General features: G+C 36.9%; 1 protein-coding gene across 5 annotated transcripts; it reads right to left on the bottom strand.

Annotated features, from left to right (window-relative positions):
- On the bottom strand, window positions 1-27182 carry DCUN1D5 (defective in cullin neddylation 1 domain containing 5). 5 transcript variants are annotated; one of them, XM_049110036.1, is made up of 9 exons: window positions 26776-27178; window positions 25811-26033; window positions 24666-24757; window positions 19332-19402; window positions 18833-18924; window positions 4646-4754; window positions 4457-4561; window positions 2692-2794; window positions 1-325 (listed from the first exon to the last, which is right to left on the bottom strand). In XM_049110036.1, the coding sequence occupies exons 4-9, from the start codon at window positions 19371-19373 to the stop codon at window positions 270-272; spliced, it is 507 nt and encodes a 168-aa protein (XP_048965993.1). In that variant the 5' UTR covers window positions 19374-19402; window positions 24666-24757; window positions 25811-26033; window positions 26776-27178; the 3' UTR covers window positions 1-269. The 5 variants fall into 5 exon arrangements, with proteins under 5 accessions (XP_048965993.1, XP_025321496.1, XP_048965996.1 ...); XM_025465711.3 differs by lacking the exon at window positions 25811-26033 and having other exon boundaries at window positions 26776-27182; XM_049110039.1 differs by lacking the exon at window positions 18833-18924 and having other exon boundaries at window positions 26776-27179.

The raw sequence follows: 27182 nt of genomic DNA, 5'->3' as shown, positions 1-27182 counted from the left end.
GCCTTTGTCACAAATCTGAATCTTTATTGTTCTGAAATAAATGTTATAAACATAACTCAAAACAAAAGCTTCAATATTCAGTCTCAGAAGAGGTGTGGCTCAATGCCCATCACATGTAACAAGAAAACTTCCTTTAAAAAAAAGGAAAAAAAAGTACTATGTGAAGTCTTTCATATGAATGAAAATGCACCCTTTGGATTTTTTTGTCTCCTTAGCCTGTATACACTTGAGTGCAAAAAGGTTTGCATTTTCTTCACATTTAGTTCTTGCTATGATGTTTGACGAATTTTTTGCCACTCAACAAATTCATCGAGAAGAACAGGCCCTAGAAAAAAAGAAACAATTTTTGTTAGAATTCAGTGAACTCATCCTTCTCCACGAGCTCCATGCCAGCAATGAGGACAGACGCTTGGCTGTCGCGTGAGTTCTGCTGTTCTGCTTACCGGGGCTCACTCCCCTAGACTTTTCTCTTCTGACGTAAGGCACTTCCCACCATGATATTTGCAGCAACTTCCTTTCCAAGGTTCAAGTGTTGGATGAACTCTCCAATAACTAAGTCAAGATTAAACTCTTTTTCTCAACGTTCACAGCTGTTATTTAATTATTAAGGAACATGCAAAGTGTTTACCTTAGTGTTTAACTTAGTAAATGCCAAGATGTGTGTAAGCTTGTTGAAAGGGTGGCTGGTAACAGGACCTAGTATGAATCTAAACACAAAGCAGGTACCTAACAATACTCGACCTAAGAACTATTCTAATAAAAGATATTTGTATAAATGTTCGGAGGTTCCAAACTCATTTTCTTACGGAAGCCAGGTAGGCTTTAATGAACTCACTGTTCTCTCTCTAGTTTTTTTAAACAGAGGAAAGCTCATTGTCAGAAAAAAATATGCTTGCTCTATTTTTCTTAAAACACACAACATTCTGGTGGTCTCTCTTTTTCTTTTATTTTTCATAGACCTACTTCTCTAAGAAAAGTAGCAGGAAGCCCAAGAATAAATGGTAGCTGGAAAGCAACCTACTTGTTGGCATAAACTGTGGGCCAGCAAAATGGAAAACCAAGTCCAACATAAGTTACTACTCAGCTTTACCCACTAACTTTACAGGCCAGTTACAGTTGTCAGATTTTCTGATTTTTCAAACAAATCTAGAAGCTTTATTTTTATGCAAAAACTCTTAATTTAAAGGTTGACTCAAAACATACACAAATATACACATCTGCAGGCCATATACAGTCCCTGGGCTGCCAGCTTACTGTTGCAAGGTATTGTTTCTAAAAATATTAAATTGTATACCATTTTGTAGGGAAAGATCACAGTATATACAGAGAGAAATAAAGTTATCCCTTCTTTAAAGAAGTCCACATTTCAATTTATAAGAATTATCTTACCACGTAATTCTTCCCAACACTAAAACAACACATTCAACCAAACTGATGGTAGAAACTGAAAATTTCTTTCACTGTTTTAGAAAATGTGGCTCACCTAACTTATTACTTCAAAAATCCATTTTAAGGCATTCTGCCCCCTTATCATTGAAAAACACTGAAAGATAACTTGAACAACTGAAAGATTACATATATTTAGATGTTATTTATTTATTCACAAGAGACACACAGAGAGAGGCAGACACAGGTAGAAGAAGCAGGCTTCCTGCAGGGAGCCCGATGCAGGACTTGATACCAGCACCCAGGGATCACGACCTGAGCCAAAAGCAGAGATGCTCAACCACTGAGCTACCCAGGCAGGCATCCTTTTTTTTTTTTTTTTTTAAAGAATTTATTTGAGAGAGAGCGAGCGAGCACGTGCTCGAGAGCATGAGCAAGAAGTGGGGAAGGGGGAGAGAGAATCCCAAGCAGATTCTCTGCTGAGCATGGAACCAGAGGCAGGACTTGATCCCATGACCCTGAGATTACAATCTGAGCTGAAACCAAAAGTATGATGCCTAATCTACTGCACCACCCAGGCGCCCCCAAAAATTATTTTTCATTAACTATTTACTCAGTAATTTCTAAGGAAAGTTATTTTGACATTATTTGCTATACTGTGAATGGGCACCCTGATAACTTAAAGGTTTTTCAACTGTAGTTGATGGTTTGCTTTCCTGTCTTTTGAGTCATGACTGCACTTTTCTTCCACTGGAAATGGAAGGGAAGGCAAGAAAGCAGAATTTTAGCTTTTACACGCAAAAAAATTATAATTTAAATTTAGCTTTAATGCTTATTTTTTTTAGCTTTAATGCTTTTATGTTACTGAGGAAATGATAACATTTCACTTATCAGTGTAGATATTACTTATATGAAAGAGAGCGAGCGAGAGTGTTTAACTTAGTGGGAGAGCATGTGAACAGGGGAAGAAAAAAGAATCTCAAGCAGACTTCCCTCCGAACACAGCGCCCAACACAGGGCTGATCCGACAACCCCAAGATCATAACTTGAGCCAAAATCAAGAGTCAGACGCTCTAGTGACTGAGCCACCCAGGCACCCCATCAGCATAGATTTTATAATAATGCTCAATCTAAGCTCTTGGTCTAGGTCCTACACCTGCCTCCCCAACACTTTTCACATGATTAAATAATAAGAGTTACTGCTAGGAAATTTAAACCCTGTATGGCAATACTACACAAATGTATATTCTCATATAATAGTTCTATAAATTTTATTTTCATAGAAAAACACTGTATCATACTTACAAGCACCATCTTCATCATAGTTACTAAGGTCGGCATGGACAGTTCTGCTGAATTCTAATACGTTGTACCACTGATCTTTGTTCATAACACGATACTTTGATTGCTGTAGAAAATGATATAAATATTTTGAATATTGAACAGGCATTATTTATTTGGACTTGACTTCAAGAAATCTAATTATGACATTTTTGTAATTTAAGTCTTTCTTAAAACATTAATTCCTGTTTAAATTACTGATGCTTCTAAGAAAAGTCTCAGGGACATTTACATGTTAACATTATCCAATTTACATTTTCCTTTATCTTTCCTTCATTTTAGAGAAATAACAGGAGCATCAAAGGTACTACCAGTAACGGTAAAATCTGATGTCTACCCATGTATATACCTATGTAAACAACCCTGGAATCAAGATCTATGATGTATATGACACACATTAAGCTCCCTCATGCTGCTGCCCAGAACATCACTTCTTCGATAAAATTTACTGTTTAACCACATTTTGAAGTTGACATCTTTGCAGGCTGGGCTGTGGAAAGAGTACTGGCTTGGGTTCAAACCCCACTTCTCTACTTACGTGAGGGACCCTGGGAACACTGTTTAACAACAGAGCCCATTTTTTCATTTGCTGAAGGAGGTTAATGCATAATTTGAAACAGCATTATAAAGATTTTAAGAAACACTGTTGGTCGAACACCCTCCACATAACAAGTGTTAAAAAATATTTAGTTCTCTCAGCTTCCTTAGAGGTGAATACTTTTACACTCAGTTCTATTTATTTTTGTCCCAAACAACTAACAAGGAAGATTGATAACATCCATCAAAAATATGTTTTACTAGCCTTCATTACGCCCACTTTATTAGGCTTAAAGATGTAAATAAATGTACATGAAACCCATTCACTTAAGTCCTTTCCATATCACTGCTTCTTATCAGAAGCTTCAAACAAAGTTACTCTGAGGAATGTGCTAGGATAATCAGCTTTATGAGGTATCATTTTCAAAGCAAAAAGCAAAAGCATCTGTAATTCAAGAAAACCCCTAAAATCAAAAGGGCACAAAAACAGACAGAGAGTCAAAGAAATGCAAATGAAAAAAGAACAGTATCTTTGAACCACTGCCGGCAGTGGGTGCTGTGTTAAACTTTCTAAAAGAATACTTTCTCCATGAAGTCAGTATACATTCTTTACTCATCAGTACATTCAAGTACAGGATTATAGCCATTCTCATATTTGTGAACATAAAATATTTTAATTCTAATTATTTAGATTGAACCTAAGTGAAAAGGAGAGTTTATTACTACAACTGGTTCCCTTATGAAGATTTCAGCTTATGATCTTGTATTAAAGAAACCTGATTTAGAAGTTTGAAATTTGTACACTAGCATCTCTCTTCTGCCCAAAACCCAAGAAACTAATTTTTCATGAAGAGTGTCTTTGCTAAAATGTATTTCTTGAAGGTTACTTGCTTTTTTTATGGGGGGGATGCAGGGCTAGAATTGAAGTATCTCACTACAGACTATATTGATGAACATGAACTTGCATCTAAAAATAACAATCTCTCTCTCTCTCTATATATATATATACATACATACACACACACATTTTAACAGAAACTTTTTACTAAAGTAGATTTTTTTAAAAGCACAGGATCCAAAGATCTATTTTGTTTCTCCTCAATCAAAAGGTATAGTTTCCATCAGATTGAGCTTTAAAATTAAAATTTAGTATTAATCAGATTAATATTTTCAAAAAACAAAACATACATACCTCCAAGTACTGGTAAAATACTGAAAACAATGGCCATGTCCTTCCAAGCAGAAGAGCTAGCATAGACTTAGCAGTATCAATATCAAGGCTTCTCTGATCTTTATCCTAAAATACAAGGAAAAATTCTTCTAAGTGTGGTTTCAAGATTAAATAAAGGTTAAAATTACAAAATATGGAAATTCCACCTACCCTTGCAAAATCAAAGGCATATCTGTAGATATTCTTAAACGAAGAAATATCATTTAACTGTGAGCGCAAAAAGTCAAATTTGTTCTGTAACTTTTCTGTGCAGTCACACCTTAAATTAAAAAAACCAAATACATTATACGATCTAGAAAATTAATAAAAGCATCTTTAAGGGGTTAGAAGAATGCATTAAGAAAAAAGTGAGTGCATTCATTAAATTAACCTAGGTTTAAAATTCTGATTCACAAACTTAGAGTTATTAACTAATTGCCTTGTATCTACCAATGGAATTAAAAGAAAAAAAAAACAGAGAAAACCTGGCAATCAATGAAATTTCAGTTAAATGATTTTCCTTTAAAAAAAATACAATTTAATGAAAAGCTCCAGCAAAATCACAAATACCTCTTGAGACATATAAAAATGTGCTTTAACCACACGTAAGGTTTAAAAAGATGGCAGAACAAAGGAAATTAATCAGGCCTCTGTCACATATTTCACTGGAAAGTTCTCAAGCACCAGGCTGGTGAAAAGAGATTAGTCATGAGTGGTTTTAAAAGTTTGGGATAGGGATGCTTGGGTGGATCAGTCAGTTGAGCATCTGTCTGCAGTTCAGGTCATGATCCTGGGGTCCTGAGATCAAGCCCCACAATGGGCTCCCTGCTCAGTGGGAAGTCTGCTTCTCCCTCTGCCTTCCCCCACTCACGCTCTCTCTCGCGTTCACTCTCAAATAAATAAGTAAAATCTTTAAAAATTAAAAAAAAAGTCTGGGATATAACACAGGGAAAATTAACACATTAGTGCTTCAGTCATAGATTCAGATTCCTACATTTTTAGTAACAAAAATCAAAGTAAATATTTAGTGGCAGTACCTGACCTCAAATTAGGTACATAGACGAATGAGTACCAACAAGTTATCCATGTTATTTCTAAAGATAAGATACCAAACATAAAAAAGCAAACAGATTTCTCAAAGATCTTCACTGGCATTCTGACTCACTGGGCTGATAGATGCTCCAATGTTGAGCAAGCAGCAGAGTGGAGGACACCTTTCACAAATGGCACACAACTCATCTCATCCCCTGCCAGGTCCCCATACTTGTCATGCTCTAGCTCACCTACCCCTCACAAATGCCACAGCTATGCTTTAGCGCATATTACTGCCTCTACCTGAGGTGTGTTCCCTCCAACATTTTCACAAAATATCACTAGCCAAAACCTAACTCACATTTTGCCATCACGGACAGACCATTGGACTCCCTTCCATTAAATCAGGGTCCATCTACTGTGACCCACAATATCCTACTCAAATCTGAGTTTCAGTACTTATCACGTAGCAGACATCTAGCATGCTTAGATTTAACTGAGACCTTCACTATTCTAAATCCATATGACATGTGATTCATAATTTTATTAAGGTGTAAATATTCTGGATAAATTTCTAAAGTTGATTAAACTTTGTATTCCTAGAATAAGCCAAACTGGGTAATGCTACCTGTTTCATATATTGCTAGATTTTTGGCTATGTTCATAAAAGAGATGGGCTTGTAAATTTCATTCTTTCACACCCTCTTTACTAATTTTGATAACAAACTCATAGCACAAACCTCAGAAAAGTGAAATAATGTACCGTTTTTTTGTTTTCTGAAAGTTTACTGAATACTAGAATTAGCATTTGTCCAAAATTTGTCCAAAATCAGCTGAGAAACCACCTAGGTCTTTTCACCTTGGGAAGGAATTTTTAACCACTCAATCAGCATTTTTAATGGTTATAGGACCATTCAGATTTTCTATTTCTTTTTGAATTAACTGATCATGGATATAGTTTTCTGAGAATTTATTTCACATATAATTTTATTTAAAGATGATTATGTTTATAACATTTTCTAATATACATTACTGTTTATTTATGCTTTTTGTTTTTCTTAATCATCTTGCCAGAATTTCTTAACAGCTTTGCTTTCTGTTTTACTAATATCTGAACATCTTCTTCTCTCTTTCTTCAGGTTGATCCTTTCTCTAACTTCTTAAATCACATATTAGTTCATGGGGATAAAGGGGTTTTTTTTTCTTTTAGTGTAACAGGCTACAGATTTTCTTCTAAGTACAGTTTTAACTTCTACCACAGTTCTGATGAATACGGATTCTCCACTTATCACTGATGCCTCACAAGATGATTTCAGAGGTGTAGAAGAGATAAGATACTAGGTTTAAGAGTCTGAGAAGAGAGGGGGGACACTAAGCAAGGGTGACCCTTGAACAACACAGGTCTGAACTGTACAGATCCACTTACAGATGGAATCTGTTTTAGAACATTTTCTTTTCTCTAGTTTACTTTACTGCAAGAGTATAGCATGTAATACCTTTAACATAAAAAAATAGGTGTTATTTGACTGTTACGGGTAAGGCTTCCAATCAACAGGAGGCTGTAAATTTTCAGGGAAGTCAGAAGTAACACAGGGACTTGTGACTGCAGGAACTCCCCCTACTGCCAACAATGATTAGGAATTCCCCCACTCCTGCTGAGTGGTGTTGGAGGTAGCTAGCCAAAACAGAAGGTTTATATAAGATCCAAAGTTTTATAACACAATACTCAAAATTTCCAGGTTTCAATAAAATATTCCTGCATTGTTCGAGGGTCAACTGTATAGACAAATGCTGTCAAAGAATTTGGTTCTAAAAGGGAGCAGAGAAAAGTGACACTAACTAGACTGGGATGGAGGTGGACAGAAGGTTTGCTTTTCTTTTTATTAGACAGAAAACTTCTGCTTTCAGGAAGATGAAGTAAACCTACTTTTCCCCTATCTGTCCTGCTAATTCAACTAAAAGCTCTGGACATTAGCTATAAAATAAACATAAGCCTGGAAGAATTGTGAAAGACTTGGAGGAACAATACAGTGATGAGTTTCCTGGGGTTTTTTGTTGTTGTTGTTGCTGTTTGTTTTTGCCTTATCTATCCCAGACCTGGAGATGAAGGAATCAGCAAACCAGAATGCCAATGGGATAGAGAAAACAACAACAACAACAATCTGCTCTCCTCGTAAAAATCATGCAACCTAGCAAGAAAACAAACTGTCAGAACATTGAACTACCACAGAAAAAACTGTTACCATGCCCACCAATGGCAGCAAAGACTGGAGGAAGCCCTAACAGCCCACCCTCACCAGATGAGGGAAGGTCCTCCCTCCCTCTCAACGCCTGTCCTGTCAGTAGAAACCACATAAAAGCATGTAGTAAGTAGTGCACTGGGGTAGCTTTGCTTTGCTACCTGGGGTAGGTCAGAGAAGGCCTAGTGAGGGCGTGGAACTTACGCCTGCCAACAGTAATGAGGAATTCCTTCTCCTGCAGAGGTGGTGGTAGAAAAAGCTGGCTAAAATAGAAGATTTAAGTAAGATCCAGCGTTTCGTAACATAATACCCAGTATTTTCAGGTTCCAGGAAAAAAAAAAGCACTTGTCATACCTACAACCAAGATGTCAAGCAGAATGTAAAAAGAGAGCCAGTATGTGCAAATACTGAAATGACAGGAAATGTTTTAAAATTATTTGATGTATATTTTAAAGCAGTGATTATGAAACTGGTTCAATAAGCAATTATGGGCACATTAAAACAAATGGATAGAAGGTCTCAGCAAAGAAACAGAAAGTCTAAGAAAAGAAATGTAACATAAAAAAGAACCAAATGGAAACTTCTGAACTGTAAAATACAAGGCAGACTTAAACCTTAATATATTAATAATTATATCAAATGTAAGTAGTCGGAATGTACCAATTAGAAGACAGAGACTAACAGAGTGGATCAAAAAGACCCACAAAACCAAAATGACTCAGCAATATACTATTTAGAAGAAGCAGACTTCAAATGTAATATAGGCAGACTGAAATTCAAAGAATGAAAGTGACACATCATGGGAATATTAGCCAAAAGGAAGGAAGGGTAGCTTTATTAACATCAGTGAATGTAGATTTCAGAGCAGAGAGAACATTATGATAAATGGGTCAATCCACCAAGACCTAACAATTCTAAACGTGTCTGTACCAAGAACAAGAAAATATGTGAAGCAAAAATTTAGAGAAAAGGAGAAATAAACAAAAATATAATTATTTTTAGAATCATCAACACTCTTCTCTGCCAACAACTGACAGAACTAGACACAACATCAGCAAACATAAAGAATTCAACATTATCTACCAACGAGCCCTAACGGACACTAATCGAATATGTCACTGAATTACAACAAAATACGTGTTCTTTTCAAGCATCCAAACAACATAAACCAAGGGAGACCACAGCCTGAGTCATTAAGAAAAGTCTGAAAATATTAAAGAACTGTTCTCTGACTACAACAAAACCAAAGTAGAAATAGCAGGAAGATAAATAGCAAAATCTCCAAACACTTAGAAACTTAACAGACTCCTAAATAATCCAAGGGTGAGAGCAAGTCAGTATACCAAGCTGAGTGAACCTAAGAACACAAGTCAAATTTCCTGAGACACAAAGCAATGCTGGGGGAAATTCACACAGCTAAATGCAAATATTAAAAAAGAAAAAACAATCTCAGTTAATAATCTAAGCTCCTATCTTTAGAATCAAGAAAAAGAAGAGCAAAATAAATCTAAAGCAGGAGAGAGTAAATTAAGAGCAGAAACCAATAAAACTGAAAATAGAAAAATAGAAAAAATCAATGAAACAAAGAATGGATTCTTTGGATAAAAGTCAATAAATCAGACAAGTCTCTAGCAAGAATGACAAAGAAAAAGAGAAAATACAAAAATCACCACTGTCAGGAATGAAACAAAAGATGACATTACAGACCTATAGATATCGAAAGGAAATATATTTGACCACTTAGATGAAATGGACCAGTTCTTTGAAAAATGAAACACACACTAACAATACTAAATAATCTGATAAATGATTTGAAATAAATAGTAATTTGAGTGACCCTACATCAATTAAAAAAATCAAATTCAAAATTTCAAAACTTCTAAAAAAGAAATCCGTAAGTTCAGGTGGTTTTACTGGAGAATTCTACCAATCTCTGAAGACCAATTCTATGCTATACTTTTCAAAAAATAAAATATAAGGAAAAACTCCCCAATTCTTTTTATATAGCCAGATTTACCCTGACACCAAAATCAATTAGAGGTAGTATTAAAAAAAAAAGAAGAAGGGTGCCAGAGTGGCTCCATCAGTGAAGGTTCTGCCTTGGGCTCAAGTCACGATCCCAGGGTCCTAGGATTGAGTCCCACATGGAACTCCCTAATCACAGGGGAATCTGCTTGTCTCTGCCTCTCCTCCAGCTTATTCTTTCTCTCAGAAAAATAAATAAATAAAAATCCTAAGAAAAAGAAAAAAAAAATCACAAGAAAAAAATTGTTAACCATGCATGATGATGGATGTTAACTAGACTTATGGTGGTGATCATTTCATTTCCCAAAATACACAAATATTGAATCATTATGTTATATACCCAAAACAATGTTGTGTCAAATACATCCCAAGGAGTAACATAAGGAAAAGAAATGAAAATAATAGACCAATATTCTTCATGAATCCTTAACAAAATATTAACAAAGAATTCAGCAGTGTATAAAAACAATTAGACACCATAACCAGGTGAGATTCATTCCAGGTAAGCAAACTGACTCAGTATTCAAAAACCAATCAATGTAATCACAATAGTAAAAAAAAAGAAAAAGAAAAGCTACACGATTAGATTTAATGCAGAAAAAGCATTTAAAATATTCACGTGCAATCATTGAAAACTCACAGAAGGACATGAACAGAAGAGAACTCCCTCAGCTTGATACAGAGCAACTACAGACAACCAAAGCTAACATACTTTATAGTGGAGACTGAACACATCCCTCTGAGACGGTAAGCCAGGAAGGGATGTCCACTCTCACCATGCTTATCCTACACAGTGGTAGATGTTCCAGCCAATGCAGTATGTCAAGGAAAGGAAATAAAAGACATACAAGACCAGAAAAGAAAAAAAAAAAAAAAACAGTTCCCATTTTCCTATTTTATGTTAAACTCCTATGACATGACTGTCTATGTAGACAACCCAAGGAAGACACACATACACAAAAACTTAGAATAAGTGAGTTCAGCAAGGTCACAGGATACAAGACAACCACATAAAAATCAATTGTATTAGTAATGAACATATGGATGCTGGAATTAAAAATACAGGGTTATTTACAGTGGTCAAAATAAAAATGAAACATTCATGTGTAATTCTAACAAAAAGTACAGAATTTGTATGCTGAAAACTATCCCAAACGATCAAGGAAATTAAACACCAAAAAAATCCATATCTATCTTGTATGTAATTCAAAGACCCAAAATGATACAAGTATCAATTCTCCCCATATTTATTATGCAGTTTAACCAAAATAAGAATTTTTATAAGTAAAAGGAAGATCATTCAAAAATTTTGGGAAAAGCATTGAAATTGGAAAACCTAAAACATTTTGAAAAAAGATCAGTCATCTTGGGGTCCTAGGACTATGCCCTGCTTCAAGCTCTGCACTCAGCAGGGAGTCTCCTTGAGATTTTTCACTCTCCCTGCTTGTGCTCTCTCTAAACAAAAAAACAAAAAAACAAAAAAAAAAGAAAAAAGAAAGGAAAGAAAAGAAAAAATCAATCAGTCTATGTGATTGTAGACTTAGTATATAGCAGCTGTCATCTAGACTAGGTGGTGCTGCCAGAAGGTTAGGACACACATCAACAACAGAACAGAGAACCCAGAGACAGACCCACCACACACAAGTATGTCCAACTGATACACGACAAAGGTGTAAAAGCAATTCAACAGAGGAAAGATCTTTTTCAACAAATAGGAATGTGGAGCAGGTAGACTTTTGTAGGCAAAGAATACACCAAAACCTGTCTCACACCTTTTAAAGAAATAAACTCAAAATGCACTACTTATTTAAATGTAAAATATAAAAATATAAACCCTTCCAGAAAAAAAACTTAAGATAAAATTCTCAGGATCTAGGGAAAGAATTCTAGGACTTGACACCAAAGACACAATTCATAAAAGGAAAAACTGATCAACTTGAACCTCATTGAAATTAAAACCTTTTGCTCTGCCAAAGTCCTTGTGAGAGGATGAAAACACAAGCTACAGAGTGGGAGAAAATATTTGCAAACCATATATTTAACGAAGGACTGTATCTAAAATATACAGAAAACTCACGGTGAAAAAAATGTATCCACTATATCCCTCAGCCTCTTTCCTATTTTCCTCAGATATTATAAGTCACCAATTCCTACTTTTATCTACATCTACCTCCTTTGTAATTTATCCACTGAATTTTAAATCTTTATTTTTTACTTTCAGAGATTTAATTACACATTTGAAATCTGATCATCTGACACCATTATTATTTCTTTAAATATATTTAATGTAGTTATTTTATACTGAGATTATGACAATTCAAAATGCTAGCATTAAAAGCCTAATTCTGAAGTTTAAGATGTTTCCCAATAGGCTTAGTGATTTTTTATTATTATTTAATAAAAACTGAACCTTTTTCTGCAGAATTGAAGCTTCTGTTTAAATGCATTCCTATACAGAAGAATCGCTTCCACTGTACACATGAGACTACTCACCTGGGACATTTGTAAAACAGTTTTTTAGCTTGTCATACGAATAATGAATCTTAGCCTTTAATCTGTATGATGAATTTTTGGTAAGAATTCTGTCACGAATAAGCCCTTCACTGTATGTAGAACCAAGCCCAGGCTATCACATCTCCAACTACTGGACAGATGTGACATCAGAGTTTTTGATCTGATTCTCACCCTACTCAGGCCTTGCAATTTTGTCTCTGACTTGCAACATACACCAAGGTTAATGGCTAGATCCTAGGTGATGAGGAAAAGGTCGATAACCTTAAGGTAAATGCCAGCTTCACAGATCCCTGTGGTATCACCATCTCTTGACATTTCTGGTCTCTGATTATCTTTCTTAATTTATAGTCAAGTCTAGGCATGCTTTTTAAAAGATGCTTTTATATTTCATCCAGCATTTAAGTGTTTTACATGATAAATGGTTTCTTTGCACATTTAGTCTGCCATATGGCCAGAAAAGGAAATCAAAATTTAGATAAGTTAACTATCCAATTTGTCTGGGGCCTAGTTCCTATATATGAATGAGTGTACAATGTATTTCATACAGAAACAAGAAAAGTTTATTCTTACTATTTATTAAAAATGTATTTCTGGGGATCCCTGGGTGGCGCAGCGGTTTGGCGCCTGCCTTTGGCTCAGGGCGCGATCCTGGAGACCAGGGATCGAATCCCACGTCGGGCTCCCGGTGCATGGAGCCTGCTTCTCCCTCTGCCTATGTCTCTGCCTCTCTCTCTCTCTCTATGTGACTATCATAAATAAATTAAAAAAAATGTATTTCTTAGGGACGCCTGCGTAGCTCAGTGGTTGAGCATCTGCCTTTGGCTCAGGGCGTGATCCTGGGGTCCTGGGATCGAGTCCTGCATCAGGCTCCCTGCCTATGTCTCTGCCTCTCTCTCTCTGTGCCTCTCATGTATATATAAAATAAAAATCTTATAAAAAAAATTTATTACTTACTCTTTCATTAAGTAGCTTTTATCAGCATAAAAATTCATAACGTGAAAAATAAAGCTTTAATGGTGTTGAAAATGCAATTAACTTCTACACTTCTACCAGAGGGATATGCAAAAGAAACAGAAACAAATTCTCAGATTAAATGCTCCCATGATGCTGTTTGAAAATTTGGATGTCTTCAGGATCTCCAGAATCATTACCAGTTGATAATGTTCAGAGTTACCACGTTTTAAGGAGCCAATTATGTGTATTACCTTCCTTGTATATCTATCTTAAGTAGAGCCTCATCATCTAAATCTTTGTAACTTCCTGAAGAAGTGCTTTTCACATATTTTTTAGTAATGTGATTCACATTTTCACACAAATTCTCATTCAGAATCTTAATACACTTGAGATTCAGGAAGATAAATACAACAAAGGATAGAAGTTCTTCCTCTCACTACCACCAGAATTTGAAATCATTCTTCAGGGCCTGGCATATAGAAGCATTTCAAAAGTATTTGTTAAGTAAAGTAAAAATACCAAAAATAAGCACAAAATATGTATTTATTTAATTTAAAACAGTTTCAAAATCCCTACCTGGGGAAAGGTTAGTGGGAAATTGTAGTTTCAATGAAATTATAAAGTGTTCAAGTGGTGACTTACAAGTCACCAAGGAAAAAGAATCCAAGAAATCACCTTTTCCAAATATTTTACATTCCACAGGTACACAGAACAACAACATTATTTAGGATATGATTTCAATAAGCTTAGGACAGAGAGAAAGCAAAGAACAAAGTTTCAAGTCAAACAGGGAGAGACCAGGTTAAATTCTAACTTCTCCATTTGCAGTCAGGTGGCTTCACGGACTCTCTCCAGCCTCCTCTCCTCATTTTAACACGACAGAAACAGTAACAGACAACCATGAAGTTAAAGGAGAATACACGAGTTAAATGATTAGAACAGTTCTTAGTTTGAGATGCTCCTTTTGAGGCAAATGGCTTAAAAATCACCTTCCCCCTGGTAACTCTGTCCACACTATTTCATAGCAATCCTAATGGTCTAGCTCAATCTTGAGCAGAGAAAGAATCTAACAGAACAAACATGTGATGTTTTCTTCTTGGAGAAGAATGAAAAACAGAGTACAAACTTCCACGTTTATTACCCACATCATAAAGACTGTGAAAGGACACAGAAAAACCAATGAGCATACCCAAGCTGTCACTAATACATTACAAGACTAGTATGTCATGGAAACCAAGAAAGAGTTTTTTTAATAACAACGAAATAAAACCCCACAGACTTTAGAGACACTGGTACTATAGGTACCATTCTCCACGGCCACTGTGGTTAGAATGAATATAAATGGATTTAAATTTCAACTGTAGGCCTTGGACATTAATTTCCTGAGTATTGCTATATATTTGATTAGCAAAGGAGGCGTTTACATTTCTGCCTCTTTAAAGACCTCTAAAATGAGAAGAAATTACCATTCATGTATTAGATCTAAGTGAGATTCTCTTCCTTAGAGAAGTCTCATTAAGTATGCTGGACAGACTGATGATCCACAACAGAAGAATCTGATTCAGAATTCTGTATCTAGAACTTCCTCAAATAAGGTCTACCGACCCAAGCAGCACATTTCTGCGGACACCTGGAAATGAGGAGAAGAGCATTTGAAGTTGTCACTAAGAGCAGAGGGAAAGAATGCTAACAGCAATTACTAGTTGGGCCCCAAATGCTACATGAATGACAGCCACACATCACAGCACCCCATCCATCACACTCTTCTATCTTCACCGAACAATCAGATAAATGTTCCCCATTCCTCTCTCACCTAAACCAAGTCAAGTCAAGCCAGACCACTGTCTTGAATCTTCACAGTCCAGGGCTCAATACAACTTGTAATGTACTGAGAGGCAGCGTGATTGCTGCCATTCCTGGCAGGTGCTCCCTCCTGCCTCCTTTTCTCATGATCATAATCAAAGTACAGTCTTCAAAGTTCTATGCTAAGTGTTTTCTCCACCAACATGGTATTTCCCTCTTGCTCCAACACCACCATCAGCTAGCAGATGTGAGAAAAGTTCTCCACTCCAGCCAGTAAGGCATGCCCACACAAAAACATAAGTACCCCTGGAGTCTTGCATCCACAGATACAAGGAAGATCCACATGGAATGTGTTGTGTATAGCAGCGTATGTGCATCATAATAGGGATAAGGTCTAGTTTTTCTAAGGTGCTCTTAAGAGTCTATGAGCATCAGATCAACTACACACTATCTGATGGTTTCCCAGTCTGTAAGGGAGGGTTTAAGCTCCCTCTACATGTTAGCCTAGGCCCTCCATAATATAGCTATTATCCCTACCATCTGGAATTCAAACCTGTCTATTTTATGTACTTTTGATTTTAACCAATCAGACCACTTCCCTCACACACACGTTTTCCTTTCCCAAGGCTCTGCTCACGATTTCCTCTTTAGAAACAGTATTTCCTATATCCTTAACCATCAAAATCCTGATCATTCACAAGGCCCAGTTCATATGATGATCCATGTATACAGATTTTCCTGTCTCCATAGCCTAAATTGATCTCATTAGCAGCTGTGCTTCCATACTTGAGCACGTGTTATGTTCCACCTGGATGTACAGTTATAGCACCACAGGGCTTTCCTGCCCTCTCAGCATCTTCACCAAAGGGCAGAGCTACCTTATGCTTCACTGTGGTCACAGGGAAGTGGCACAGCACCTGACATAACAGAGGTGTTTACCACAAGTGTCTACAGATCAAACCCAACCTGTGGGGCAACCTAGTGGTTACTGAACAATGATGGGAAGTACACAGAAGAGAATCCCTGGAAAGGATGTGCAACTGCATCCTTTGAAACCTACAAAATGGCCATTCTAGTCTAATTATACACAATCTCACACCCACAAGTTCTTCCGCACAAAACAGAAAGGCAATTCAGTTACAAAAAGTCTGTATGTATAAACAGCCTTAAAATAAATGAAGTACAGAAGTAGTCTAGTCTACACAATTACAGATTTATTTAATCATGGCTGTTATAGTCTACCTTCCTTGAGCACAGTCTATACTCTAATACCTGTTTCTATTCTTTAACAAAGCTCTACTAAAGTTTTCTAAGGGTTAAAATTAATTAATTTGAAACAATGATAACTATATTAAGACAATTTAGGGACCATCAAAAAACTATGCCCAGGTTAAGTCAAATCCTAGAAATATGAAAAAAAATCTATGAAGGGAATCAAGTCTGTGAAGTTTTACATTTTATGACTGTGAATTAAATAAAACCAAGTATATCAGGCAACTATAAATAAAAACCTAAGACTTACATAGATTCTTCTGTCTCTCCTGCTTTAAATATTAAACTACTATAGACTTTGCAAGTTTCTTACAAGAAAATTCAAGGACTTGTTAAGACTTACCTAATAAAAGATACTTCAATCTAGCTCATAGGGGAAAAAAACAACTATTTTCTCAGTCAAGAGCACTTGACTCATTTGAGCAATTCCAAGGCTTTATAGCATAGAGTACAGCAGAGGGGCAGGGGTAATAAGTGAATGAAACAGAAACCTGAGTCAATTTTAAGTGTTCAGTAACTGCTTTTATGTTGCATAGCTTGTGAACTTCCCATAGAAAAGAAGTGCTGATAAAAAAAATACATGTTCAAGGGTTAAATCAATTTCTATTCTTTTACCCAAAGCCATATGCTAATTATTCAAGAGTAATTATTAGGAATGCGTGTGTTCACACATTTCTGTTATACAAAGGCTCTTTATATTACATCAAGTTATGCAAAAACAAATAATAAACTTTGTGGGGTGCCTGGGTGACTCGGTCGGTTAAGGTCTGCCTTCAGCTTAGGTCATGATCCCAGGATCCTGGGATGAGCTCCACGTGGGGCTGCCCACTAGGCAGGAAGCCTGCTTCTCCCTTTCCCTCCCCCTCCTGCCTGCTGCTCCCCCTGCTTGTGCACACGCTGTCAAATAAATAAATAAAATCTTAAAAAAAAAAAAAATTCACACACACTTGTTAGCTGGGATGTTCAAAAAAGCAGTATACAAAAAATTCAGCAGCAGTACAAAAAAGCAATTATAGTGCCAAATAAAATGTCTTACAATGAATAAGCCATGTTACAACAGATATAAATTTTAATAAAACGTACAAAGCTGTATATGAACTAGTTTATATTCTTTGCATACTTGTCTGTACATTTTATCATTCTCTAAAAAGCTAACTGAGGGTTGGATATTTCCAAAGAATTTCAGAATCAATATCATTTTAATCTGGTATGTTATGACACCTAGATGAATGACAGAATTCAAGCCTGGTTAGGCTATAAATACTATGATTCAAAAAGTTAATAATAGTCCTTTATTTTATAAAGATTGCTAATATATATAAAGAAAAATAACAGGAAGTACAGTATGCTAGACTGGTAATCTGGAAATATAAATTCTATGTCCTAGCTCAGCCACTAAATAGCTATGTGAACCTGGGTAAACATTTTCTTCACCTATCTGAGTCTGACCCCTTCTCTCACCTATAAAAAATGACTGAAATGACAGGGTTGATTTTATGTTCTATTCTAGAAATTATAATTTGGCTCATATAAGCAAAAGTTTTTATGTGAATCTATTTAAAATATCTATTATGTTAATTCTGGTTAAAAAGGAGAATTACAAAGCATTACATGCTGAAAATTCAAATATAAAAATTCAAGTTCCATATGAACAGATGCACTTAAAAGAATATCTTGAGGTATTCTGAAATGTAAGGACATGCAAACAAGTAGTAAAGAATAGCTAAATGTGTTAATAAAAGCATAACCACAACAGGAAACCACATGGCTAATTGACCCCCAGGTTTCAGCTCAAAAGTATTATAAATTAATGCTTCCTCTATTTTAGAATCTTGGTAATTAGTAACATCCTGCATGAACATTAGGAACATAATTTAAAAATAATACATAATTACTAACTGATTCTGAAACTAAGCACACTTTACTATGCAAAGTAAAAATCAAATTATTTTTGTAAAGGAGCAATTCTGTAACTTATCAGAGTTTCAAAGGCAGCATCTGAAAGTATTAACTAGAACATGGCTAAGGGTTGCAGGGCTGCCATACAACCTTTCTGCTTTTGTTCTTCGTAAGATTCATTTGGCAAAAAAGAAATAAAAAAGAAGTGCCATGTAACTCTATCTTCAAATACCTTTTCAAAATGAAGCATAAAATTGAAGAGAAGAGGCCCCAGAGCTTAGGTCTGCCCAAAGAACAAACTCCTTACACAGCAGAACTCTGTATTCAGAGAAAGAAATCATTTGCTCAATCTGTGAACAAATCACTTTGATCACAGACCTCTAATTCACTCAAGTCAATAATCTTTGTAAGACTGTACAAAGATTATTCAAGATTATGAAAAATGGGGTAACTATTCATTCTGCCAAGACCACAATATAAATTTTGTCAATCCCTAACTGTTATAGATCAAACCGATTTGATTAAGGTGAAACCTTACTCCTAAAAATTACGAAGCACAAAATATCAATTAAGATCTTCAAATAGGCCATCAAATTTGTTTTTTAAAAAAATGTCTTACTGTAATGAAGTCATCCCTTTTAACCATTCTTCCTTGGTAAAAAATCCCATGCTTTCAGCCTCCAATTTCCACGCTAAAACTAACATAATAATCTGGAAAGAACAGAACATAAAGGATAGGGGAAAAGTCAGCAGAGATAATCATGTCTGTATTTATCATGGAGAGCATTTTTATACAACTATTTCCATCTTCCAACTATTAAAGAGTACAACCTCTGGCATTATTAACTCTAAAGAAATTTAGATGGGCCAATTTCTTAAAAGTATAAAGCTCTAAGTTTCTGAAGGTAGAATCTCTCTCACTCTATTACAAATAACATTTGTATCAAGAAAGAGAACATGTGCCCAACTTAAATTGGTTACAAATACTGAAAATGACAATTTACAGTATTAAACATGAAGAAACAAAATTCTGATATAAGATTAAAGTGTCTCGATTTTTAGAAATATGTAAATATGCTATACCCCACTTATACTCCATTCTTAGAAATAAAACATACATTTTCAGGTTCAACACCAATGTCTTCACAAAATTTTTCCATTCCTTCTGGCCCTACAACTTCATCAGGACCTTCAAAGACAAAAATAATTTACATATTTTATTGTTATATTAATATCAACATAAAACATAAGCTATTGCACTAAAGGCATCTATGAACACACCATAAAAATTTTTTAAATAACTAAATCTGAATTTTGACACATTTTTTATAAAGGTATAAATATTTGATATATGACTTAAAATGTAAAATTTCTGAAATATTCTTTACACACTTTACAAAATGAAATTAAGGGAAAAAAATGAAGTAGCATTCATATCAGTCACTTGTTTGTACAGTAACTTGAACCCATCCTTTAAAAAAAAAAAAAAACATTTACGGAGAGCCTTCTCTGAAGAAAATTTTTGGCAATGCATAAATACAAAGAACCACGAGAAATTTTACTAGAATGTGTACGAACAGCCCACAATTCAAGACAGTAATCAGAGAATACTCGTTTTCTTGCTAAAACATAAGGTCATTTATTACCCTTGTGAATACAACCAAATAAAATTTAATACTTTAAAAAGATACAAATATTTTGAAAATAAATAACTCAGAGAAATTACTATTTCCCTTGTCACCTTGGATCTAAAATAGATAGTAAAGCATTAGATATTCCACCTTAATACAGAAACAGAAGTTTATTATTATTTTCTTAAAATATTTTATTTATTTATTCATGACAGACACAGAGAGGGAGAGAGAGGCAGAGACACAGGCAGAGGGAGAAGCAGGCTCCATTCAGGGAGCCCGATGTGGGACTTAATCCCGGGTATCCAGGATCACACCCTGGGCTGAAGGCGGTGCTAAACCGCTGGGCTGCCCAGAAACAGAAGTTTAATCCCTCAATTAGCTTGTCCAAAAATTAGTGATACTTATCTTGTTTCTTATTTTTCTCCCTTAACACTAAATATAAGTCAATACACCAATTCTCATATTTTATGTTATCAGATTCCCAAAAGACAGTAATTACATCATTGCTAGGTCCCTTTCCTAACTCGGTAAGATTACAACAAATTTGAGACACCATGAATGGACTCTGAGAGCATTCTGCTAAGCTAAAAAAGTCAGTGGCAAGTAACATACAATTGTAACGTATATGTGGAATATACAAACAAACATGCAAGAAAACCCAAGCTCTTAAATACAGAGAACAGACTGGTGGTTGCCAGAGGCAGGGATGGGGAGTAGGAAAAAATGGGTGAAGGGTGGTCATAAGGTACAAACTTCTAGTTATAAAAATATAAATCCTGGGATGTAATGTACCACATGATGACCACAGTTAATAATACTGTATCGTTGTATTTTAAAGTTGCTAAGAGAGTAGATCTTAAAAGTTTTATCACAAGAAAAAAATGTGTAACTATGTATTTTAATAGAAGTTTCATAACTAATGTCATATCTCACTTGAAAAAAAAAAAGACTGAAACTGGTGGCCAAGTCGGTGGGCGTCTGCCTTCAGCTCAGGTCATGATTTCAGGGTCCTGAGATGGAGCCCATCCATGTCTGGCTCCCTGCTCAGCAGGGAGTCTTCCCTCTCCCTCTGCCCTCCTCCACTCGCATGTTCTCATTATTATCTCTTGCTAATAAATAAAATCTAAAAGACTGAAACAATCATTTAAAACAATTATTAAGTACAATAGAACTATGTTATCACATTTGATTTTTGAAAAGTCTGCAAATATTAAAGTGGCCAAAACAAATCTTGTTTTCCTTTCTTAAGGGCTTATAAAAATTTTGGAGCTTCATAAATCACAGATTAGACCATGGCTACTCAGGTGGCATTGTATACCACCTGATTAGTTCACCAGTACAGCATGAAACCCACACCCTATGGGGTTTTGTGTGTGTGTGTGTGTGTGTGTGTGTGTGTGTTTTTCCACAGAATACAGCCAACCAGTATGTGGACTAATATATTCTTGCTACTTCAGATGAGATCCAGGCTGCTAAGATGACATTAAAACATGGTCTGAAACCAAAAGCCTTATTTAATTTTCTGGTTTAAATAAATACTGCAAGTTATTTATGCAGTGAGGTGTTAAAAGGTGAGAGGGGTGGTAATTACAGGACACTTTCACTTCCTAATATATATTTGGAGAATTTATGAGAATGTGTTAATTATGTAACTTTAAAAGCATACATATACAATAAAGCTGTTAAAAATATAACTGAATATGTATCCTTATATATGGCTTGGTTGAAAGTGAAAATTAGATTAAAAATGTAATGGAAAAAACAAATTATTCCTATGAAAAAGAAAACTAACTTGCCCTCAAATCTATCATCATTAGGAATCAGGAGAGAGAGCTGAAGAGTCATGTCAAGATGATCAGTTACCATCATGAAATAGTCAACTGGGGGACTAGTTAGTGGTTAACAACAGATGAGAAACCAATTATGTTATAGGGAGCTACAGAAGACATACACAAGATGTTCCCGTAAATATTAAGTGACTTTCCCAAAGCAATGCAAATAATAACAAATCTAACTCTAAAACAAGGTCAATACCAATATTCTTTTCCTGGAGCGCAGCATAACGTTTCTCTTACTTATGGAAATATAGTCTTCCAATCTACTCTGGAGCTGAATTTAACTCAGGCAAAAAGTTGCTACTAAACTTAAGAAGATATGGGAATGATGGAGTTCACTCTACTAGCTGGTAGAACTTTATTAGAAGTTAGCAATTCTTTCCTGATTTTGGGGTTCTTTGTAAGATTTTAAAAGTACCTTTTCAATCTCCATGATTTTGTCCAGTAACAGGCCCCCTGTATTACTGAGTCCTTGCTAATGTAAGTATCACTCAAGATGAGAGGTCTTGTTGAAAGGGCAAAACCGTCAAGCTTAACGCACACCACCTATGATATTTTATTAACAAAATTAGTAGTAAAATATTTTTAAAACTAAAAGTAAAGAGTCCATTTTGTTTATAACCATAAAATGTTCCCAGGAATATCTGCAGAGTCTAAAAGCATGCCAGGCATAGCAGATACTCAGGGGAAAAAAATATGCTCAATGAATGACACAGCACGTTCAACATGAGCTTCACAGGAGCTGTCCTATTAATTCTGCAACAGAACTGTAAAATTACACAACCAGTAAATCTAATGTTATAATGCTATTTACCCTCCTTTTAATAATTGCTTACATTTACTGAGTTCTAACTACATTCTGGATACTGTGAGAAGCGCTTTACATGTATTCTCAGGAAGCGCAATATTGTCTCCATATTAATATAGGATATCCCCATTTTAAGACAGAACAGTTACTGTCTGTTTGGTAAATGACTGGTTCCTTCTTAGGTTTAGTCTCTGCCCCAAGGAATGACTAGAGAGGCCTTCCCTAAGCACCCTACTTGAACGTCCATCCAAACTTCCTACTTTCTATCCCTACACCTGACCATATTTTTATTTATAGCACCCCACAATCTTTAACTGTCTTGCCTCCTTAGCTATTTACTGTCTTCCCCACTAGAAGGCAAGTCCCTTAAGGGCAGGGACCCTGTCTGACTTGTTCATGACTATATCCCTGGCACTTATCAGCACCCGACCCACAGCAAATGCTCAATATTTACTGAATGAGTCATTCAGTAAATGACATAATATAAACTACCCTCAAGTACATTTACTAATATTTTTTTATAAAAGGAAAATTAGTTGCCATGAATGTAATTTAAAAAAGAAATTATAAGCTAGTAGTAATTATAAGCACAGGCTCTCCAATCAGAATGACCTAACATTGAATCCTGGCTCTTGTCACTATTCAACTCTTGTCATTATTCAATCTAAACCTGAGCTTTCTCATCTATAAAAAGGGATAACACCACTTACTTAACAGAATGATTGTAAGATAACATTATATAATTATGATTTTTGAAGTACAGACAGAAATTATTGTGTTGGCTACTACAAAAATGCTAGTATAGGAAATACATGTTGAGCTAATTAGAATATTTTGCTACCCATCAAAGTCCCAAGGAGAGGAAATACAAATAAGCATGAAAGAAAAAAAATGGACTAATTTTATGGTATTTCTTTGTAAGTGAAATAAGATGAGTGACCTTTTGATTCTATATCATTAATTCCAGTATAGCTGGCATTTTGAATAATGGGTCAACATTTAAATGGAGGTCAGTAAGAAATGAACTCCTTCATTTAATTTGGGTTAGACATTGTCTTGGGATGCCAGTAATAGCAGTTTTTCTGGTCTAGAAAGAATCTGTTCTGTTACCAAACAATTTTTAAATTATACTTTGGGGATCCCTCAGCTGATTCAACAGTGAAGCTGCGGTAAACCCATCAACAGTCTTATTTTCCATACGGTTAGCTTAAACTTATACCTCAAGTCCAGAGTATACTGTAGATGTTAACTGACCAGCACTAAACATGAAAGTGATGGCACAGACACCACTCTTGTTTTATTTTAAACAGTTAGAATGATAGTGATAAAAGGAGGGAGAAGCTGTAAAACCATTAATTCCAAAAGACCAAAACCATTCTGAGGGGGGAAAAATGTTTTCATACATGCTTATGACAAAGTTAGGAATAAACAGGAAACAAGTATTCTTCCCTATATGCCTCACTGTGAGTCTCCCTGGGGGTTCTGACTTTCACCCCCAGGCTACAACCCCATCCCAGGCCTAGAGCATCCTCCATTTTCACCTAGGCTTCAGTGAGTGCCCCTCAGAAGCCCAGTTTCCTCCTACACCTACCACAGAACACCTTTCTAATACAGCATTTATCACACTGTACTAATATCAGTCTGTTCACTTTCTTATCACATTTCTAGTAGAACTGAACAGAGCTAAACATCAATGATTAAGGGGCAGATGTGTTGTATAATAACAGATCTGAATCTTACATCTTTTACTAAGCCTCCCCAGTTTCAGAAAATGTCAGTTTGGGTTCAGAAAAATTTCAATAGAATATGGAAAAGAAAAATAAGAACTATGTAAAGCATAAAATGTTTTGTTACATACTTTGTGTTTTCCACAATATTAACTCTACTTTAGCTAATGGACATAAACCAATAAATGTATCTGTTTACAAACTGTATCAATAGTAAATGTGTCTCACCCCCCCCCATTAACTATATACCTCATTATACTTTTAAAGAAATATCATCTGACATGGCCCCAAATTCTCAGTCTGCCCATAATCCCCAGTCTTAATTAACCCTGATCCCAGGACACAGCACTGACACAAAGCAGGCCTGCAATAAATAATTTGTTAAATGAATGAACCAAACAAATGTTTCAAGCATGTGAGTGATATCTTCTTATATTAATTTCATTACCTGCATACTCATAAAACCAAGCCAGGCACTTCTTGCTTGAAAAATGCTCGTCTCCACTTATTAGTCTAGCAGGGGGGTGGGATCTGCAATAGCTTAGAAAACACACACGCCTAAGAATTTTATCAAGGCTCAACTTTCAGTGAAAAGCTACGTTCAATATGAACCACTTCAATTCAAAGTAAACAAAGTACTTTTTTTACAGCTGCTATCATAGGAAAAAATTGGGAGTTTGTTTAGTATTTGCAATTTGAAACAGTATTCTATACGCAAAATTTTCTGGCTAATAAACCCAAATGCTACTTTGCTCACTAACAAAATCCAAAAATATCAACTAAAATAATTTCCCCAGATTTCACATGACCACATGGAAGTTCAACCTAATAGTCTCAACACAAGATTGGTAGTTGGGAAAGTATTAGTCCTTACAGTGATTCTTCTGCTGATTCATATGGAAATTATATCTGTGCATAATGGACACACATTTGAAAACAAAATATTACAAAATATATTTTGATACTTAATATTTTTTAAAAATCATATATTAACAGTTGTTTATGATAAAAGATGATCCAGGACCCAAGAGTATAAGTAAATTCTACAGATTAAAAACAAAAGATAACAAAAGATACAAATAAGAAGATAATAATTGCACAAATAATTGGGCCAAAGCTATTTAATCCCAAAGCCTATCTCTTCCACAAAATCCTTGAAGGTTGGGAAGTTCAGAAACGGCCTTTAGGATTTAATGAGGTTCAGGGAGCCATGTCTCAAAGAGCTGGGATAGCTATACCATCACAGTGACCTAGAAATGCTACAACATTAGCTACTGAGTAATGTAATCCATAAAGGCACCATATTTAACAGTTTAAGTTGATAGAGCAAAGTATCACCTGAGTTTTAGGAACACCGCTTGGATATTTTAATGTGGTTCATTTAAATAATTTTGATGTCACCACTTAAGATGGCCACAAATTAGAGCAATAAAGAACTAATTTATATGCTTCATAAAAAATAAGAGCTGGTGGAGGAGCCCCGTCAAATTGCAGTGAGTTACCTTGTTTCACACCAACAGCCCCAAATATCCTCAGTAATAAAGGGAAAGATTCAGTCAACTGCAAAGGGAGGGTGCGGGCTAAGGTACCTACCTGACTTGCAAGCAGATCTCTCTAGCAGAGCTCTGTCATTACCTCGTCTTTATAACGCTGACTACAGTCCTCTTGTAATGGTTGCATCTGAGGTTGTTACATCAAGTGCCAACCAGTGATACCGTCAGACACCCAGGGAGATTTACAAAGGAGCCACTTCTCACACCCAAATTGCAATGATTTTGTGCAGCACACAACGTTGCTGTGGTGCCTCAATGGCACGCTACAACGGGATCAAAGAGCTATAATTACAGCTCTGCTTCATCTTCTCTCTCTCCAAGAGGACACTGGGTAAAATAACTACCAAATTATTAATATTTATACCGAGAGCTAAGAGCATCTTGAATGCTAGAGAACAAAACCGCAAGCGCGGCCTTTCCCACTCTGCACGTACGCGACTTGGCGCAGGTGGAGGCACTGTAGTTCCAGCCGGGATCTTCCAAATCCCCAGTGGGGAGGCCGATTCCAGCACAGGGAGCTCCGCTTTCTATCCCCCCCACCCCAGGTCGTCAGGTCCCCGTGACCCCAGCTCCTTTCCCTTCCTCACTCGCTACAGAGAAATTGTCTAAGCGACTCCTTCGGACTTGGGCACTCCGTTCCAGGTCTGGAAGCAGGTGGGAGTGGGGATTGAGGGATGCAGGAAGGCGGGGGGCAGAGAGGCGAGGGCACCGTCCCGGCTCTCCCCCGGACCCCCGGGGCGCGCACCGCCCCAGCCCAGGCGGATCCCACAGCCCCTCCCGGGGCGCGCACGCCGAGCACGAGGCGCAGTCGGGAGCACAGCCTCGCGGGGTCCCGCGCCGGGCAGCAGGCTCCCCCGGCGGGGGCTCGTCTCCCCAGCCCGGGCCCGAGCCCCGAACCCCCTGAGCCCCGGCCCGCCGGCGTGTCCTCTTGCCGCCCAGCAGAAGGAAGACGGAAGGGGCTGGGGCGGGGGAGGGGAGGGGAGGGGAGAGGAGGGGAGGCGATACCTGGAGATTTTACACTTCTTGAGGCCTCCGTCTTCCGCCACTGCCGCTGCCACCCCAGGAGATTTTCTCTTCTTCTTCACCGGCATCTTCCGCCCTCCCCGGCAGGGCGGCCAGGGGAGCCGGGGCAGGGGGTCGCTGTCCGCCGGCTCCCACACACAGCAGCAGGCGGACACGCAAAGCCGCCAGCCCGCAGTGCAGCGGCCCAGCCCGGCCGCAGCCCGCTCGCGGATCCCCCGCCCGCCCTCCTCCGCTCGAGGCCGGGGGCTCTCTCCGGCAGTGGACACTGCGGCGGCCTCGCACGGAGGAGAGAGAACGCGGACAGCGCGGCACCGCCACCACTCACACACTCCGAGGGCGAGAGCCGCGCTCTGACCCGGATGCGGACCTCTCCGTGCCGGAAGTGACGC

The sequence above is a fragment of the Canis lupus genome, chromosome 5 (assembly GCF_003254725.2).
Source record: "Canis lupus dingo isolate Sandy chromosome 5, ASM325472v2, whole genome shotgun sequence".
NCBI lineage: Eukaryota > Metazoa > Chordata > Mammalia > Carnivora > Canidae > Canis > Canis lupus.
The sequence above is the reverse complement of the archived record's forward strand: the minus strand, read 5'-3'. Positions and strand labels throughout refer to the sequence as shown.

Coding starts and splice junctions, on each gene's coding strand:
- DCUN1D5 (XM_025465711.3), bottom strand. CDS start 26,861: ATGCCGGTGAAGAAGAAGAGAAAATCTCCTGGGGTGGCAGCGGCAGTG. Junction 18,925..19,331: donor TTGGTGTTGAACCTGAAAAT/GTATGTTTTATT, acceptor TGTTCTTTCCAG/ATTATTATGTTAGTTTTAGC. Junction 2,795..4,456: donor TATTTTACCAGTACTTGGAG/GTATGTATGTTT, acceptor CATTTTCTACAG/CAATCAAAGTATCGTGTTAT.